The 17,150-nt window shown below is 45.3% G+C and overlaps 1 protein-coding gene across 3 annotated transcripts in view; it reads right to left on the bottom strand.

Annotated features, from left to right (window-relative positions):
- etv6 (ETS variant transcription factor 6) overlaps positions 1-17,150 on the bottom strand; it is a 28,997-nt gene that overhangs the window by 1,138 nt on the left and 10,709 nt on the right. For all 3 annotated transcript variants that reach the window (XM_062517850.1, XM_062517851.1, XM_062517852.1), the window contains exons 3-7: positions 9,365-9,529; positions 6,110-6,244; positions 3,113-3,820; positions 2,494-2,636; positions 561-661 (exon numbers count right to left, since the gene is read on the bottom strand). In XM_062517850.1, coding sequence (XP_062373834.1) covers positions 561-661; positions 2,494-2,636; positions 3,113-3,820; positions 6,110-6,244; positions 9,365-9,529 — 1,252 coding nt within the window. The remainder of the gene's footprint in view (positions 1-560; positions 662-2,493; positions 2,637-3,112; positions 3,821-6,109; positions 6,245-9,364; positions 9,530-17,150) is intronic.

Here is a 17,150-nt window from a genome sequence, read left to right as displayed (position 1 = left end):
CGCATTTACATATTTCAATCTCCCATAGATCACTAACACAATGTGTACATATGATATGCACACATTTAAGTATACACTACAGAGTAAATATGCATGCATACACACAGACACGTACTGTATATAAATCACACATACAGTATGCAGTACATTGAGTCATGAATGTACACACAGATTACCGTACACTTACACCATGCCCTAACCGGATCCAAGTGAGCGACTGTCAATGTTGTCTGTCTACACTGAATCCGTTAAATATGCCATTATGTTGCATCAACGGCTTCGATATTTCTCATTCAAAAAAGCAGAGCAATGCGAGCGACAAAAATAAAATAGAAACAGGGCGTTCAACAAAAGTTCTCTCAAAAACGTTGCGTTGCATCGCGCTGCTCGCCTCTGGACACTCCAATTGAAAACAATGTAATTAAACGGATTTTATCGCTAAAGTTCGCTCGCATCGCGTCCGGTTAGGACAAGGTGTTACACTGACAGAATCATAGCACAGACACACAGACAGAGAGAGAGAGAGAGAGAGAGAGAGAGAGAGAGCGAGAGCTACTTACCTGAACAACAGTCTTTGTCCTGGCTCTTTCCTGATGATGTTCAGTTTGTAGTAGTGTCTCATTGCTCTTGACATCTTTTCGTATGTCATATTGGTCCTATTCTGTTTCGGGACAGAACACAGACATTTCTCAATATGCTAACTTAAGAATCAACAATATTGTACTGTACATCACACTATTATACATTCTAGCTACAGGCAAAAGTGTGTACCAAGCTTTTGGCCCCAGCCGTGGCGCGACTGGCTGGGGCACCTGCACCGCACGCCGGCGACCCGGGTTCCATTCCCGCCCCGTGGTCCTTTCCGAATCCCACCCCAACGCTCTCTCCCACTCACTTCCTGTCTCTCTCAACTGTCCTATCATTAAAGGCATAAAAGCCAAAAAAATATACTTAAAAAAAGTGTGTACCAAGCTTTACAATGGATTTGTCTATCATTGAATGTCTAAATGTTACACCTACAAACATCGTTAACATGGTCAGTGTTAGAAAAACAAAGGCACTAATAAAAATTGCATGTTATACAATATATGGTATGTTATATCACCACTATACTATAATATACTACCGTGATTTCCCAACTATTAGCGGCAGCTTATACAGTACATTGATTTTGCTAAATGTCTTCAGCTATGAGGTTAATACACGGGGGCAGTTAATATGGTATTAATATGGTTTCGTTTCTACTAACTTGCATAAATACCCTATTTCCTGTATGTTAGTCGCATTGTGTATAAGCTGCAGAACATACAGCATAACATACAGGAAATAGATAGATAGATAGATATGTAGGTAGATAGATACATAGTGTTACGTCCTCAGACGTATATATTTATTTTTATGTTTAATTACATAAATTGTTACATTTTACAACCATGTTGTATTTTTTTTGTCTGTGTTGCATGCTGTGCTGTGTTCTCTTGTGTCTCTCTCTCTGCTCTTCCAATCCTCCAATTAAGGTCACATGCTGAAGGTGATCGGGATCGTTATTGGAAGTGTGCTCCCATTGGCTGAAGAGACAACCAGGCAGTGGATAAGAACCTGTCTGCCCTCTTCCCTGCAGATTTTCCCCTCTCCTGTTTCAGACAGTTGTTGGTCTTGTTATTGGATTGTGGTTGCTTTGTTGCATGGTTGCTTGGTTGCATGGTTGTATGGTTGCATGGTTGTATGGTTGCATGGTCGTATGGTTGCATGGTCGTATGGTTGCATGGTCGTATGGTTGTATGGTTGTATGGTTGCATGGTTGCGTTGTTGCATGTTTGTGTTGTTGCATGCTTGCATTGTTAAGTATAGAGCCATTTCTTTGTTCTCTGTTTTTGTCTGTGAAGCTTTGTAGGGAGTTTGGGTGCCATTTACTTTGAACTGTGTTATTTTTCTCCTGTTTCTGGCTAGTTAGGGAGTGAGGTTAGTTTCTGTTGTTAATTTTATCTTTGGTTTTGAGGCAAGTTAATTTCCATTCCCAATAGTAGAATCTGTTTGGTTTATTATTTTGGCCTTTCCCCCTCCTGAAGTCTATGGTAATGCTTCTTATGTTTATTATTTTGTAAATAAATTCAACCTTTTTGCATAAAGTTCTTGTTGTGTTGTGAAGTGCTGAAACCAGGAGACGGTAACTTCTACCTTTTTTAGTTATATCGCCCTAAACCCTAGCGCCAAAAGGGGGCGACGTAACAATAGATAGATAGATAGATAGATAGATAGAGGACTGTGTATGGTGTAGCATATAAGTGTAAATACAATTGAGTTGAAAGTGGTTGGGTCCCCTCAGCTCAGGTCCTAGGGGTGCTGGCATACAGTACCTTATGGTCTCCCCAGAGCCGGCTCGAAACGTAACTTGAATTCTAATAAACTAAACCAAGCGTGTCATTTTTTGGATCTTAACTGTTTGGCTCCTGCACCTTTGTTTGGATGCGCACACTTTTCTCAACTAAATACCTTATGGTTTCCCCAGAGCCGGGCCAGGCCGTTGGGGTCCATGATGCGGAAGACTTTGGACTCGGGGTCCTCCCAGCGAATGTAGTTCTCGTACCGGCTATCGGACAGGAGCTGGTACACGTAGTCCCAGAGGAGCCTGCAGTCTGCATAGGACCACACACAGACACACACACACAGACACACAGACACACACACACACACACAAATAGACACACACAAATAGACACACGCACACACTCACACACACATAGACACACACACACACACACCACACCACACCACACACACCACACATTAGTGCCTGAAACAAATGAGACCATTACACCGCTGAGAGTCATGGTGGTGCAGCAGACAGATAAGAGCAGAGCAACAGTTTACTGTGACACCTGCTGCAATATGCTGTCAAGCCTAAAGTGTGTGTGTGTGTGTGTGTGTGTATGTGTGAGAAAGACAGAGAGAGAGTATATGTGTATGTGTGTGCTGTGTGTGTCTATGTGTGTATGAGTGAGAGAGAGAGAAAGAGAGAGAGAGAGAGAGTATGTGTGAGTGTGTGTGTGTTGTGTGTGTGTGTGATGGTGTTTGTTCCTCTGCAAGGGGCATCACATCCCTAGAGTCTCACCTGCTATCCGCCCAATGGGCATCCCTTGGTCCTCGGGTGGCGAGACGGGCACGATGACGTGGTTACGGAAGCGCCCCTCCTCCTGGTGGTGCGGGTGGTGCCCGTGCGGGTGGTGCGGATGCCCGCTCTGGGCCAGCTGGTGTGCGTGGGGGTGATGGGACGCGCTGAGGGCGTGGTGCTGGTGCCAGGCGCCTTTGCCGCCGCCGCCGTGCCCGTCTCTCTCGTTCTCGTGGGCCGCGGCGTGGATGGCCGCTCGGCCGTGCCGGTGGTAGTCGCCGCCGCCGCCGGCCCCCGCCCGGCCCGGGCTCAGCAGCAGCGGGTGCATGATGGCGCTGGGCATCAGCTGGATGACCCGTGGCGACGGCGACGGCTCCTCGTGCCCGCCGCTGTGAGGGCTGTTGCTGCTGCCCCCCCGCGGGGCGGCTCCGGAGTCGCGCCCGGGCCCGCCGTGCCCGTTGGCGGGCGCCGCCGGAGACACGGAGAGCGGGTACAGGTCCTCGGGCGCGTGGTGGTTGCTGTCGGGCAGCTGCGCGGACGCCTGCTGCGGGTCCTCGGCCAGGCCCATCTGAGGGTGGAGGAGCGAGGGTGGGGAGCGGCGCGGGCCCGAATGCGGGTGGGGCGATCGCGAGCGGTGCCGGTGGCGCAGCTCGATGGTGGGGGGGTGCTGGGGGGGTCCGTCTGGTCCTCGAGGAGCGCGCCGTACCGTTTCTGCAACCACAGACAAGAGGCTTTTCAGAGAAATTACGAATTTGAGATTCAGGGCCGCTTTCCCATACATGGATTACGGGATTACTAATCTTAATCACTACAGTAATCAGTTACTGTACATTCAAAGGAGATCATTGACGCTTTCTAGGGCTAGATGTAATCCATTAATTGGCCTACGATTTCAACCTATAAGTCCCCTAGAAAGTGACAAGTAACAAAAACAAAGGCTGTCTCTGCTACCGATCTCAGATCAGAAAGCCGGAATGCGAATTATATCAATTCTTTGGGTGCGTAAAAAGAAAATAAACTAGTTTAAAGAAAGACAAACGCACTCTCAAATATATTCTTGTGCTTTTATTTATCCTGACAGCATGTACTGTACTGTACAAGACGGACGCGTTTCGGCAAACAGCTGTCCTCAGCATCTCCTCTACCTGCTACTGATCTGGCATGGCGTACAGCAGTGGGAATTGGGAAATTGGGAAATGTGCAATATCATTGGCTAGGAGTGTTTCTCTTCTAAATTGGAATTATCAATTACTATGTCTGCCGTGCCCACTGTAATTCCATTCTGTTGTCTTCTGTTGTCTATGTGGTATGCGTGAATTGGTGTTTTGTTTTTATGACAAGTAGTTGTATGCAGCACTGTAATGCCCAAGACAAATTTCCCTTCTAGGACAATAAAGTTCATCTTATATTATCTTATCTTATCTTAATATGATTATGGTCTTCAGTGCACTTTTCACTATTCTGTATACTGTACAGGAATCCCTCTATTAAGTCCGTTAAAAGACATGGATATTGCTGAATTCTGTGAAGAAATACTATGTAGTTCAATTCCTAACTGTGTTCAGTCACTTATCAGTCAATTAAACAAACCAAACAGCTGTCATTGGTAAATACAAATGACCCATCGTGTCGGTTTCTACTGATGGGAATGATGTGCAAGATTCAAGAATAAACTACCAGTAGATGGCGCCTAAACTTCATCACTGCAATACTGAGATATTGCAGAAGTTGCACCTGGAATTTCCCCATCTGATTTGAAGAGGAAATAGTCTCCTCCAGGAACTCTCATCATCCCTATTTCTTAGTATTGAGTTGTTGTCATTTAATGGCTTTGTGTCAGAATCAATGAGCTATAATGAGTCTGAAGTTTGATCTGATTTGATTTGATTTGATTCACTCAATTAGTGATGCATTTTGGCAGGTGTCATGAAACCGTGGAATGTTTTTTACTCAGCTTGAGTGACAAACAGCGGCACAAATAATGGCACCATACAGGAGAAGTCTTTGTTGCTGTCTACGATATGTATGTTTTTCAAACTGTTCATTTGAAGAGGTCTTTGTTTGTAAACTTCAAACTTCTTGAACCATAAAGAGAGATAAGTTGGAAAACAAAGGCCAGTCAAACTCACAGGAAGGTACACTTCCTTGTGGAACAGGTTTTCTGTCAACATTCCAAATTGGAATTTAGACCACCACCCCACCCCACCCCACCACACCCCACCCACCTCTCCACCAACACCACACCCCTCCCCTCCCTATACACACACACATTCCTCCGACCCTCCCACATCCACCTGTTGACTATGACTGTACACACAGGTCACATTTTCACAATCGGAGAGAAACCAATCACACTTAGAAAACACTCCGACTGAGATAAGGAGAATGATCTGAGGACTCTGCCGTCTAGTTATATATATATATTGCCTTCTGCTCTGTGTGCACGTTACTCACAATGCACAACGTAATGGCTGTCTAAAAGGAAGGAAGTGGCGAGTTTGGTGGCTAAGCTAAGAGCATGTGATTGTCCGAGATTTATGCATTTAGAAATCATGCATTTAGGTTATTCATGAGCAGAAGATGACAAGAGAGGAGAAGAGAAGAGAAGAATAAGTAAGATGTCTGCTAGCTGTATGAAGGTATTTAGAAACTGCTGTGATTGCTTCATCTTTCTCATTAATTCCAACCAAGTGAAAGGGCAACTCCCTTGACTAGAAATCACATGACACCCATGACAGAATCAATCATTTTCCTTTTTTTACATAAACTCTTATCTCTAATATAAACACATGTTCACACAATTCACATCATCATATCTGTAAGAAATAATGTCATCATGATTACACATCACTGTGTCAATACTCATCTGGATTTTGTGGCCATAGAAAGTTTCCAGAGGGAATGATAAGAGTTTTTACAACAAGACAATATTTGGTTTCCACATCCATCATTTCTCTACATTATCAACCCAAGCATAACAGGATAATCTTGCAAACTGACCTTCCAGTTTTGGATGCTGTAGCTCGGCCTCTGAGACAGAATGGAAGGAGTTGCCAGGAAAGTAGATGGAGGGGTAGGACATGTAGGGCTTCCTCTGTTTCAGAATGTGCTGCAGAAGCTCATAGAGAACATCGCCTGCGAATGACAAGTGATGTTTAGGTTCACAATGGAGTACCACAAGGTTCAGTATGGGGACCTTTGCAAATAAGATGTACTGTATATCTGGTGCACCTGTGGCTAACCTGCTTGTGGATAGGCCTACTAATGCTAACACATCTTTGATCTTCAACTAGTGATAAAGCTATTGGTTATTCCTAAGAGAATTGAATGAAACTCTTTACAAATGTCATGATATGACATTTATAAATTGTTGGTGTAGAAAGAAAACAAACAATAAATAAAATCTTCCTTATCAAGTGGCTTTGTATACATACTATGAGTGCTTTTTGTGTTTTTTACCCCCCCTAGCAATTCGATAGAACTTCAAGGAAAGAGACCTTGATGAGGAAATAGAAGCATTTAAATCTCTCTCTCACACACACACTCACACACACACACACACACACACACACACACACACACACACACACACACATACACTTTTCAGTTCTCACTTTCTGGCTGGGCAGCCGCTGGCTAGCACTGGAGGGGAAATTCCTGATGCTGCTACCAGGTGACGGTTGCGGTCGGATTACACACTCGCACACTTCCTTATCTACCGTTAACCCAGCGCTCCCCGCACTTCCTCTGCACAACAACAAAAGACAACACACTGCATGGCCCCTCTGAGTCTCTCAAGCTCCTCTGAGGGCCTGCTTACGCTCCAGTAGAGCATCACATTACAATGCATTTTAAATTGGCTATGAGCCGTTTCAAAGAGGATCATGGACTACTACCTCAGTTTGTTCACACAAGGACACGCAACCTGATTAACTTTTCTCATATTTCTCAAGGAGTTTGTTCAGAGTGTAAGATGAGTCACTGTCTATCTAATAAATCATGGAGATAAAAAAACTGAATAGTATTTGGAATTTAATTTATCACCTTCCTCGTCCTTGGATTTTATTTGATTTGGGCTAACAATGGTCCACTGCATTCCTGTTACTGTGGTCGCTAACATTTCACAGTGTGTGGCAGCTAAGTCAATTTGAATGAAAGCATTGCCTCATACTTTCAGTAAATATAATGTCATAGTTTACGTTTGTCCGAAAAATAAACGCTGTTGAAATAGTAGTGTGAGAAACACTTGCAAATAAGACACTGTATTTGTACTTTACAAACCTACTTGTATCAGCAAATTTACATGATATTATCATTTTGACCAATGAATGAACTGTGACCCAGAATGAGAACCTAATAGACGGAACATGCGTGGGGACTGATGGGAAAACACAAGGAAACGCAAGAGCTTCTTTCCGAGAGGAACCATATTCACAACATCAGATTAACACACCAGCACAGCTATTTTGGGCTGGGTGTGGTGTCATTCTTCTGGTTTGTGTTTAACTGAAGCATTGTGGTTAATCTCTTTGAAACACCGATATTGTGTTTCAAGCTATGTGGTGGTGGGACACAAGCCAACCAAAAGATTACTAAATATTGACCATTCACTATACTTTCCATTTCTTCCACAAGGGTGAAACTGAATTTTAAATATGGAGAACCATTCCATTTAAATCACCAGCATACCTCAGAAGGACACTCACGTTCCTTCCATTAGAGACGTTTTTTTTTTTTTTTAGGTATATATTTTTTGGCTTTTGCCTTTAATGACAGGACAGTTAGAGAATGACAGGAAGCGAATGGGACAGAGAGTAGGGGTGGGATCTGGAAAGGACCACGGGGCGGGGATCGAACCCGGGTCGCCAGCGTACGGTGCAGGTGCCCCAGCCAGTTGCGCCACAGCTGGGGCCTATTAGAGATGCTTTTTCTGACACCCGTGTGCATGTGGCCGTGCTGTTGGCCTGATGAGAGAGGAAGCGATGGGGTTGGGGTGGGGTGGGGTGAGGTGGGGTAGGGTGGGGTCACCTGAGCAGGTGAACAGCAGTTGGGCAGAGAAGGAGAGGGAACGAGAGCACAGTGTCACTGTCAGAGAGAAAATAGATATGCGGGAACAAGGCAGAGAGGGGGAGGGGGGGGGGGGGGGGGTTACCTGAACAGGTGAAGAGTTAGCAGAGGGTGAGAATGACAGGTGTAGAGGGAGAGAGAGAGAGAGAAAGAGAGAGAGAGAGAGAGAGAGAGAGAGGGAGGGAGTAAGGGTGTGGCTATCTGTGTGGGAGAAACGGAGAGAGTATGACTATGTGTGTGTCAGGGTGCATTTACCAGTGTGATGTGTGCACAAAGGTCGTGGTGGGGGTCAGAAGTATCCTGGAAGCCAGCCCAAATTTAACCCCACCCACAAAATTTGTGGTCGGGAAATTCGGTCTGAACTTGCTCCATTGACAAGTTTCTATGCCTATTTGAAACATCGGGGACCAATCGAATCGCCTGGCGGGGACTTTATACAATGATGGAATAATGAGCAATGGTGCCTAGTCGTTCACGTGACCTGGGCACACATCGGTTGATTAGATTCGGTTGAAAGGACGTCACTAGAGAAGCTAGATGTTTGGATGCCGCTATCGCATCTGTTCAAGATACAAGACTGACAGTGCAATAAACAAATAGCATAAAATGACACAGAAAACAGTGATTAAGGCATGTGTCTAGAAGAAAGATGTTTTGCCTGTTCTCCCTACAGGATTCACGGCGGGCCATTTTGTTGATCTGATTGGTATTGGTTGTGTGCAGAGGCATTCTTTCACCTGTATCGGTTGAAACACACCCCATAATAACCAATAATCCATTTAATCCCAAAGGTGCAGTATCACTCAATCACTCACTCATTCTGAATGGCTTCGTCAGGCGGAGGAGGACAGGAATAGAGGCAGAGAGAGATTGAGAGTGAGAGTGTGTGTGAGTGTGTGTGTGTGTGTGTGTGTGTGTGTGTGTATGTGTGTGTGTGTGTGTGTGTGTGTGTGTGTGTGTGTGAGTGTGTGAGTATGTGTGTGAGTGTCTGTGTGTGTGAGAGAGAGAGAGAGAGAGAGAGTGTGTGTGTGTGTGTGTGTGTGTGTGTGTATGCGAGTGTGTGAGTATGAGTGTGTGTGAGAGAGAGAGAGAGAAAGAGAGAGAGAGAGAGAGTGTGTGTGTGTGTGTGTGTGTGTGTGTGAGTATGTGTGTGTGCATGTGAGTATGTGTGTGTGTGTGTGTGTGTACCTGAGTGGGGGGAGCGGTAGCGGAAGTCCTCCTTGGTGAGCAGCAGGAGGGCCTTGCCGTTCATCTGGAAGCTCCTGCTGGGGATGGGCCGCAGTGCAAACTCCTGCTCCGCCCAGCGCAGCCACTGCGCCACGTCATCACGGCTCCAGAACACCGGCTGCAGACCTGCACACACACACGCACACACACACGCACACACGCACACACGCACACACGCACACACGCACACACGCACACACGCACACATACATACACACACACACAACACACAACACACAACCACACACACACACACACACACACACACACACACACACACACACACACACACACACACACACACACACACACACACACACACACACACACACACACACACACACACACACACACACACACACACACACACACACACACACACACACACACACACACACACACACACACACACACACACACACACACACACACACACACACACACACACACTTTAATTATTTACCCACAAACAAATAGAGAATTCGGCACTTCATGATGGTCTTCATAAATGTGAATTCATAAGAGCACTCTGTAACCCGCATATTGTATGCGGGTTATTCCCGGTCAAATTAGACAGAATCTAGAAAAACGGATGCTGCAGAGTCAGATTTTGCTCAAAGTTTGTCTACAAAATGTTTTAAGTCCCAAAACATAGACCTATAAAATACTTTGTAATATATTTATATTTAATATTAATATTCCAATGTTTCCATATTTTCTTTGCTTCTTGGGTTTCTATTTTCTAAAAATGCATTAACATGGGAGACACGTTTGGACATTAAAAACTTAAAAAGTATAATTCCTAACCTGCCCAAACTGTGTATAAAATACCTGTACTGCATGCCCACTGATTAGGGACCAATTCACGATCTATTCTAGATCAATGTTTGATCAAAATCTGAGATGGAGCAACAAAAACCTTATTTGATTTTACATGGAATGTCCAATGCCTAATTTTCACATGGTCAATCCTTCAGCAATACTGCCGTAAAGTCATGCCAAGTCTTTTCTCATTTTGAGACCGAGAACAGGAGGAAGAGCACACACTGTGTGTGTGTGTGTGTGTGTGTGTGTGTGTGTGTGTGTGTGTGTGTAAATGGACAAAGATGCAGTGGGATGCAGTGCAACAAATTGCTTAAATTCTATAACAATCTTGTCATTTTAGTTCCTCTGAGAGGCTTTTCATCGTATATGGGAGTCATGCTGAACAGTGGTACAATGAAATAATGATATGTGTACCAGGTGGGGAAGAAGGGATGAGAAACAGAGTGAGATAGAAAGAGAGAAAAGAAAGAGAGGAAAAGGGGCAGAGGCAAGTAAAGGAGGAGAATGGAAGGAAGAGAGAAGGAAAAAAAAGAAGAAGGGAAAGTTGAGGAATAAAAGAACAGTTATTAAACTGGCCCCCTGGCTAATTATGTATATGTTGGACCGGGTGGTGCATTTGTGACACTTCGAGGCACTTTCCCCTGCACCGACTTCTCCCAATCGCTTGCTTTAATTTGCCGTGGGAACACAAGGAAGCAAAACATCTGCACTGGTGCACTGCCTAAAACATCTCGGGAAACATTCAAAAAGTAGGCCAGAAAATGCCAGAGGGCCTCTCGGAGCACAACCCCCCCCCCCCCCCCCCCCCCCCACAAAAAAAAAGAGGGGGGAAAAGGACATAAAAATGAACATCTATTTGCTTTCATCAGCTTTGCCATTTAAGCATTTGAGCAATTTGAACATTTACAAGAAGTTAACAGAAGAAAACTGTAAAACTGTTTCAGTTTTTGCAGCACACACAGCACAAACACACACACACACACACACACAAACACACACACACACACACACACACTACAACAACAATAACTTCTCAACTGCACCACCTCTTAAGGACTGACTGGTATTCAGAGTACCAAGGTCTGCACAATGACGCCTCCAAGACAAAGTTTGTGAGACGAGCTGCTATCTTCAACTGCAAGTGAAGTGGACCAGTAGAATAAAATGTCTGAGTTTATCACAGCGCTCAAACGTTTCCTTCTGGAGACTGGCAGCTGCTATCTTTGGGGAACATGCTCTGCTGTGTCACTGTCGATGAAGGAAGCATCACTAGCTTCAAGATTCTCCACTTTTATACACAGTCTCTCTCTCTCTCTCTCACACACACACACACTCCAAAAAAGAACACATACTGTAGCTATAACACAACCATTTGCTCTAAAGCCATTTTTCTCCATCCAGCCTCTGCTTGGGATAGCTTTGCTTACAATGATCTCTTTTGAAGCTGATTAAAGCCTCAACATCTCCAGCCAGTGTGGCGCTGACAAAACGCTTCCTTTTTGCCAAAAACAACACCTTACCAAAAACTAATGAAAAGAAAGGGGCGGACGTGGCTCCGCTGTGCCTGATACACACACACACACACACACACACACACACACACACACACACACACACACACACACACACACACACACACACACACACACACACACACACACACACACACACACACACACACACACACACACACACACACACACACACACACACACACACACACACACACACACACACACACACACACACACACACACACACACACACACACACACACACACACACACACACACACACACACACACACACGCCGTGCTAGGGGATTCACAGGCTGTTGATTAAACCAAACAGGTTAAAGTCTCACCTTCCCTGGCACTCTGGCCTCTATAAATCATACGTTGAATGACTGTTTATGAGAGTGAGACACAAACACACTCACACTTGTTTACTTTACTTGCTTATGAGAGGCAAGACACAGATGAGTCCTAAATATAATCTATGTCCTATTAATGGTTTATTGCAGATACAAATATTGAGTATAACTTTGGACAAAGTGAGAAACTCTAACCCTAAGTTGTCATAACAAAAAACAAAAACACACTTAATGACAGAGGCGTTATGTCATAAATGTTTATGACTTGTTTATAATGTTTATGACACGTTCAGGACAGTGCCATGTCACACTTTTGTAGATACCTTCAAGTGAAGTGTAACCGAATTGAAATTGAAAAGAATTGATCACAAGTTGACAAGTTCAACTGCATGTCGGAGACAAACCGGGAAGAGCAGACTCATTGCAGCTGCATTTCCTTTCCTACAGTGTTTTTCTTCAGTGACACTTGCAAAGGAGTCTTGGATGACTGCTGATAGTCTCATTACACAAAAACACACACACACACACCCCCCCGTCTTCCTCCCAGATGTGTCAGCAAATACAGCAGAAAGGCCCAAATAAACACTGACACAGAATACAACATGATTACGCGCATGCGCGCACGCACGCACGCACGCACGCACGCACGCACACACACACAGCTGTGTGTTAACCATATGCGAGTGAAACAGTCCTGGTCAAGTTATGCATTTGTGGGTTGAGAGGGGGGTATGCCTGGCCTGCACACATAAGTGTGTACACTACACACACACACACTTACTCATCGCTAAGCTGCCGCAGCCGTTCCCGTGGATCATTTATGACTAGGCCCACGGTGAGGGCCAAAGGTCGCTGGGCTAACTCGTTAGCCGACCACGCCAGATCCGGCCGCCTAATCCGGTCAGCAGTGCGCAGCGCTGGCCATCTGCGCTCGCAGCCGCGGAGAGACAGCTGCCCAGCAGAGCAGAGAGAGGAGAGATAGAACGAGAGAGGGAGGGAGAGAGAGAGCAAGAGAGAGAGAGAGAGAGAGAGAGAGAGAGAGAGAGAGAGAGAGAGAGAGGAGGAAGGGAGCCCAAACAAAACTTCCCACAACACACTTTGGCAGGAAGTTGCCCCCCCGCCCCCCTCCTCCTCCTCCTTCCTGGGCTCAGTTTCAGCACAGGAAACTTCCTGCGGGAAGGTTAGGGCGATGCAGCGGGCGCTTTTTATCAACACTCAGCAGAGAGAGAGAGGGGGGGAGAGAGAGAGAGAGGGAGAGAGAGAGAGAGAGAGAGTTTGAGTGGGGGTGGGAGTGAGAGAAAGACCCAGAGAGAGAGAGACAGATAGAAGAGAAAGAGAGAAAGAGAGAGAGGAGGGGGGATGAGGAGATGGAGGGAAGGGAAGAGTGGAAAAGAGTGGGAGAAACCACAAGAGAGAGGGAGACAGGGGAGCAGTAAGGGAGGAAGAGAGAAGTGGAGAGGGAGATAAAAACAGAGGGAGCGAGAGAGGGAAGGAAGAGGGTAGGAGGGAGACTGTGGGAGGGAGAGGGGGAGGAAGGAAAGGAAGGAAAAGGAGGGAATGAAAGAAAGTGAGAGGAGGGTGATATATGGCAAGGGAGGGAATGATAAGACAGTTGAGAGAGAGAGAGAGAGAGAGAGAGAGAGAGAGAGAGAGAGAGAGAGAGAAAGAGAGAAGGGTGTGACAGAGAATATCAGCCAGAGAGTGGGAGAGAAAAAGAGACAGTGTGTGTATGAGGGAGAGAAAGAGACTGATGAGGGGTGAGAGAAGGAGTGAAAGAGAGAAGACGGAGAGATGAGGAGAGGAAATGGGGGTTGCGGGAAGGAAGGAAGGAAGGAGGAGGAGGAGGGGGGGGGGGGGGTCAGGCACAGGAGGCAAGACCATGAGAGGAAGTCCTGACTAAGAAACACACAAGTCACAAGACAAGAAATAGGAACAAGAAATTATGGTATTCTAACGTAATGTACTAACTGTAACTGTAATATAAGGAAATATTATAAATTACATTAAATTAAACCAGATATTAAATAATTGTTTACCGTTATTATTTGTAATTACTAATAGCTTATATTAAATGGAGAGAGGGGGAGATGGTGATTTGAATAATGAACATTTAAATCACTAGATGATTAAAATGACTAATAATTATAAGCACAGCTGCTACAGTATGTTGTAGTCTACATCTACAAGCAGCATCACATGAACATCAAGTGCAACCTCTACTTCAGTGATGTGCTGTTGTAACCTGTCCTGCACTGTATCGTCTGTGCAGTTCTGCCACACAGCGACCGGGGTTCGAACCCGCGAGCTTACGGCACCTACAGGACTGGATCGTGGTGGACATACTACCGCGGAGGCTAAAGCCCATGAGTGCTAGGACCAGAATTTAGGATCTGTACTACGCCTCTCGATGGAGTCTTACTCATTGTACAGTTACTAGGCCTTCTGTCTGTCTCCAGCCACTGAGGAGAGCTGCCCAATAAAACTGTCGGGTGTTCCCTTCTCACTGAGCATGACTGACAGTGGACAGCCCTGAGCTCCGCAACAACTTTAGGATGAAGCTGAAGGGACAAGAACAAGGCCACAGAATACTTAGTATGCCTCGACTGTATGAATGTAGAGTAAGTGTTTTATGCAAATTAGTAGAAACAAAATCATATTAATACCATATTAAGTGCCCCCGTGTATTAACCTCATAGCTGAAGAAATTTTGCAAAATCAACGTATCAAAGCCGCAGCTAATAGTTGGGAAATTACTGTAAATATTTCTGATATGAAAATAAGTTTTGATTATCAATATAGAATTGGATTTAAAATACAGCATGTAGACAAATGTTCAGTATGCTTTGCTAGGGCACACCACAACTTCCTCCTACCTGAGCCCAAGGTGGTTTGGCTGACTGGGATGAAGACATGAGATACAAATGTATGCAACCGGGGGTGTTTTCTGAACACTACAGATCATAAGTGGCGAGCATGGCCATGCTGAAAAACGTACTTAATTGTCTTGATATCTCTCAGGCTCGGCTCTTGTCTGGCTGTGGACACCTGCTTTGTCCCTCCTTGAACACACAAAAAGCAACGATACCCGATCCTCTTTGATGACATATTCTTGTGTTAGCAATACACAGAAGCTTCCATACTCCTGTTGGGGGGGGGGGGTGCTTGGTGTTGCCATAGAAACAACTGGGCACTTGGAATAAATGGCTGGGGAAGAGGGGATGAGATCACCGCTATCTCATTTCATTGTTGCCTGCCCCCATCCAAGCTTAACCCCATCCCCACCCCCAATCGCCAATACACTTCCTCCTAGCGTTAATTCATCTGCCAACTTCCTGTTTTTTTTCATGGATTTAACGACAGTGTGACAGACTGCCAGACAGACTGATAGATAGATGGAGATAGATGGAGGGACATGCATGTGTGTACTATGTGTGTGTGAGTGTGTGCTTGTGTGTGTGTGAGAGAGAGATAGACGGAAACAGGGGGAGATCAATTTGACAGCAGTGAAACAGGAGATGATCCAGTGTCTCATCAGAGATGGTGGGATTTCAATCATATACCCACAAACATAACATGCTTCCACATGCACTTACACCGAAACACGCACACACGTACACACGCACACACACACACACACTTTAGCTGTGTCATTGTGGGGTGAGATACAAAGGTATTTGAAACGGACAAGTCTATAGTCAAACTGACTACACTTTTCCCAGCATCAATTCTCTGTGGTTTCAGACTCATTCTGGTTATGACTGTGATCTTTCACTCATGTTCCCACTGGAGAGAGAGAGGGGAGTGGAGAGAGAGAGAGAGAGAGAGAGAGGGAGGGGGGTAGAAAGAAAGACAGAGAGAGAGACAGGGGAGAGAGTGTGAGAGAGAGAGAGAGAGACAGGGGAGAGAGCGAGAGAAAGAAAGAGAAAGAGAGAGATATAAACTGATAGGGAGAGAGATATATATATATATAGCGAGATGGGGGAGAGAAAGAAAGAGAAAGAGAGAGAATGAGGGAGAGAAAGAAAGAGAAGGAAAAAGAGAGAGAGAGAGAGGAATTGTGGCCTCATGGCGGGGCCACAGAAGAGTAGAGGCTTTATGAGCACAGGGGGGTCTGATGGGTGCCATGACTCAGAGTAGAAGGGGATAGAACACTCACACCGCAGACTGCTTCTAGGCCTGCCTTGAGATTTCTTTCTCTTTGATTTGGTTCATTTCTCTCTTTCTCGTTCTGTCTATCTCTCACTCAATCTTTCTCCATCTCTCTCTGTATGATGTGTGTTTGTTTGTTGATTTATTTCTGTCTGATATCTTCCCTTTTTGTTGGTAGAACTTTGTTTTCATTCTCTTTTCACTAGAAATGCTCAGTACGTCTTTGTCTAAGGACACTTCCTTGTAGCTTTGTCTCTTTTTGTTTCTGTCTGTGTTACTCTATCTCTTTCACTTTCTCCCTTCTATCACTCCCTCTATCACACACACACACACACACACACACACACACACACACACACACACACACACCCTTGTTATCCCTCTTCTTTAGTCTTCTCTCTTTTCCTTCACCTTTTCTTTGTCTCTCCCCCACTTCCGCCTTCATTTCCAAGCTGCATTGTTCACTGTGTGTTCCCTTCACCCTCTCTTCAATCTCTTCCATCAATCTGAAGCACACATTCTGCCAATGACTCCTCATCATGTATTCCTTCCTTTCCATTTCTTCCCCATCCTTCCCCTCCATTTCTCCCCCCATCCTTCCTCTCCTTCTTCCTCATCCTATCCCTTCATTTCCTCCTCATCCTTCCCCTCTGTTTGTTCCTCTCTCTCTCCATCCTCCACACCCCACTTGTTCTTTCACTCCCATCCTCAGTCATATGCATAAACTTCGCTACAATTGGATCCTATCCAGAGAAAGATGAATGCACAAAGCTGATCCGGAGCCAGTTGCCAAACCGAAGGGTGATGACAAATTGCGGAATTGGACGGCTCTGTTTCCCAATAAAACCAGCAAACTCCTGGTGTTCTCTCCGTGACTAAGGCATTCTTTACATTTCTGTC

This window comes from Sardina pilchardus, chromosome 17 (genome assembly GCF_963854185.1).
Source record: "Sardina pilchardus chromosome 17, fSarPil1.1, whole genome shotgun sequence".
In the NCBI taxonomy this organism is placed as follows: Eukaryota; Metazoa; Chordata; class Actinopteri; order Clupeiformes; family Clupeidae; genus Sardina; species Sardina pilchardus.
Note: the sequence above shows the minus strand (reverse complement) of the source record. Positions and strands in the feature narration are given on the sequence as shown.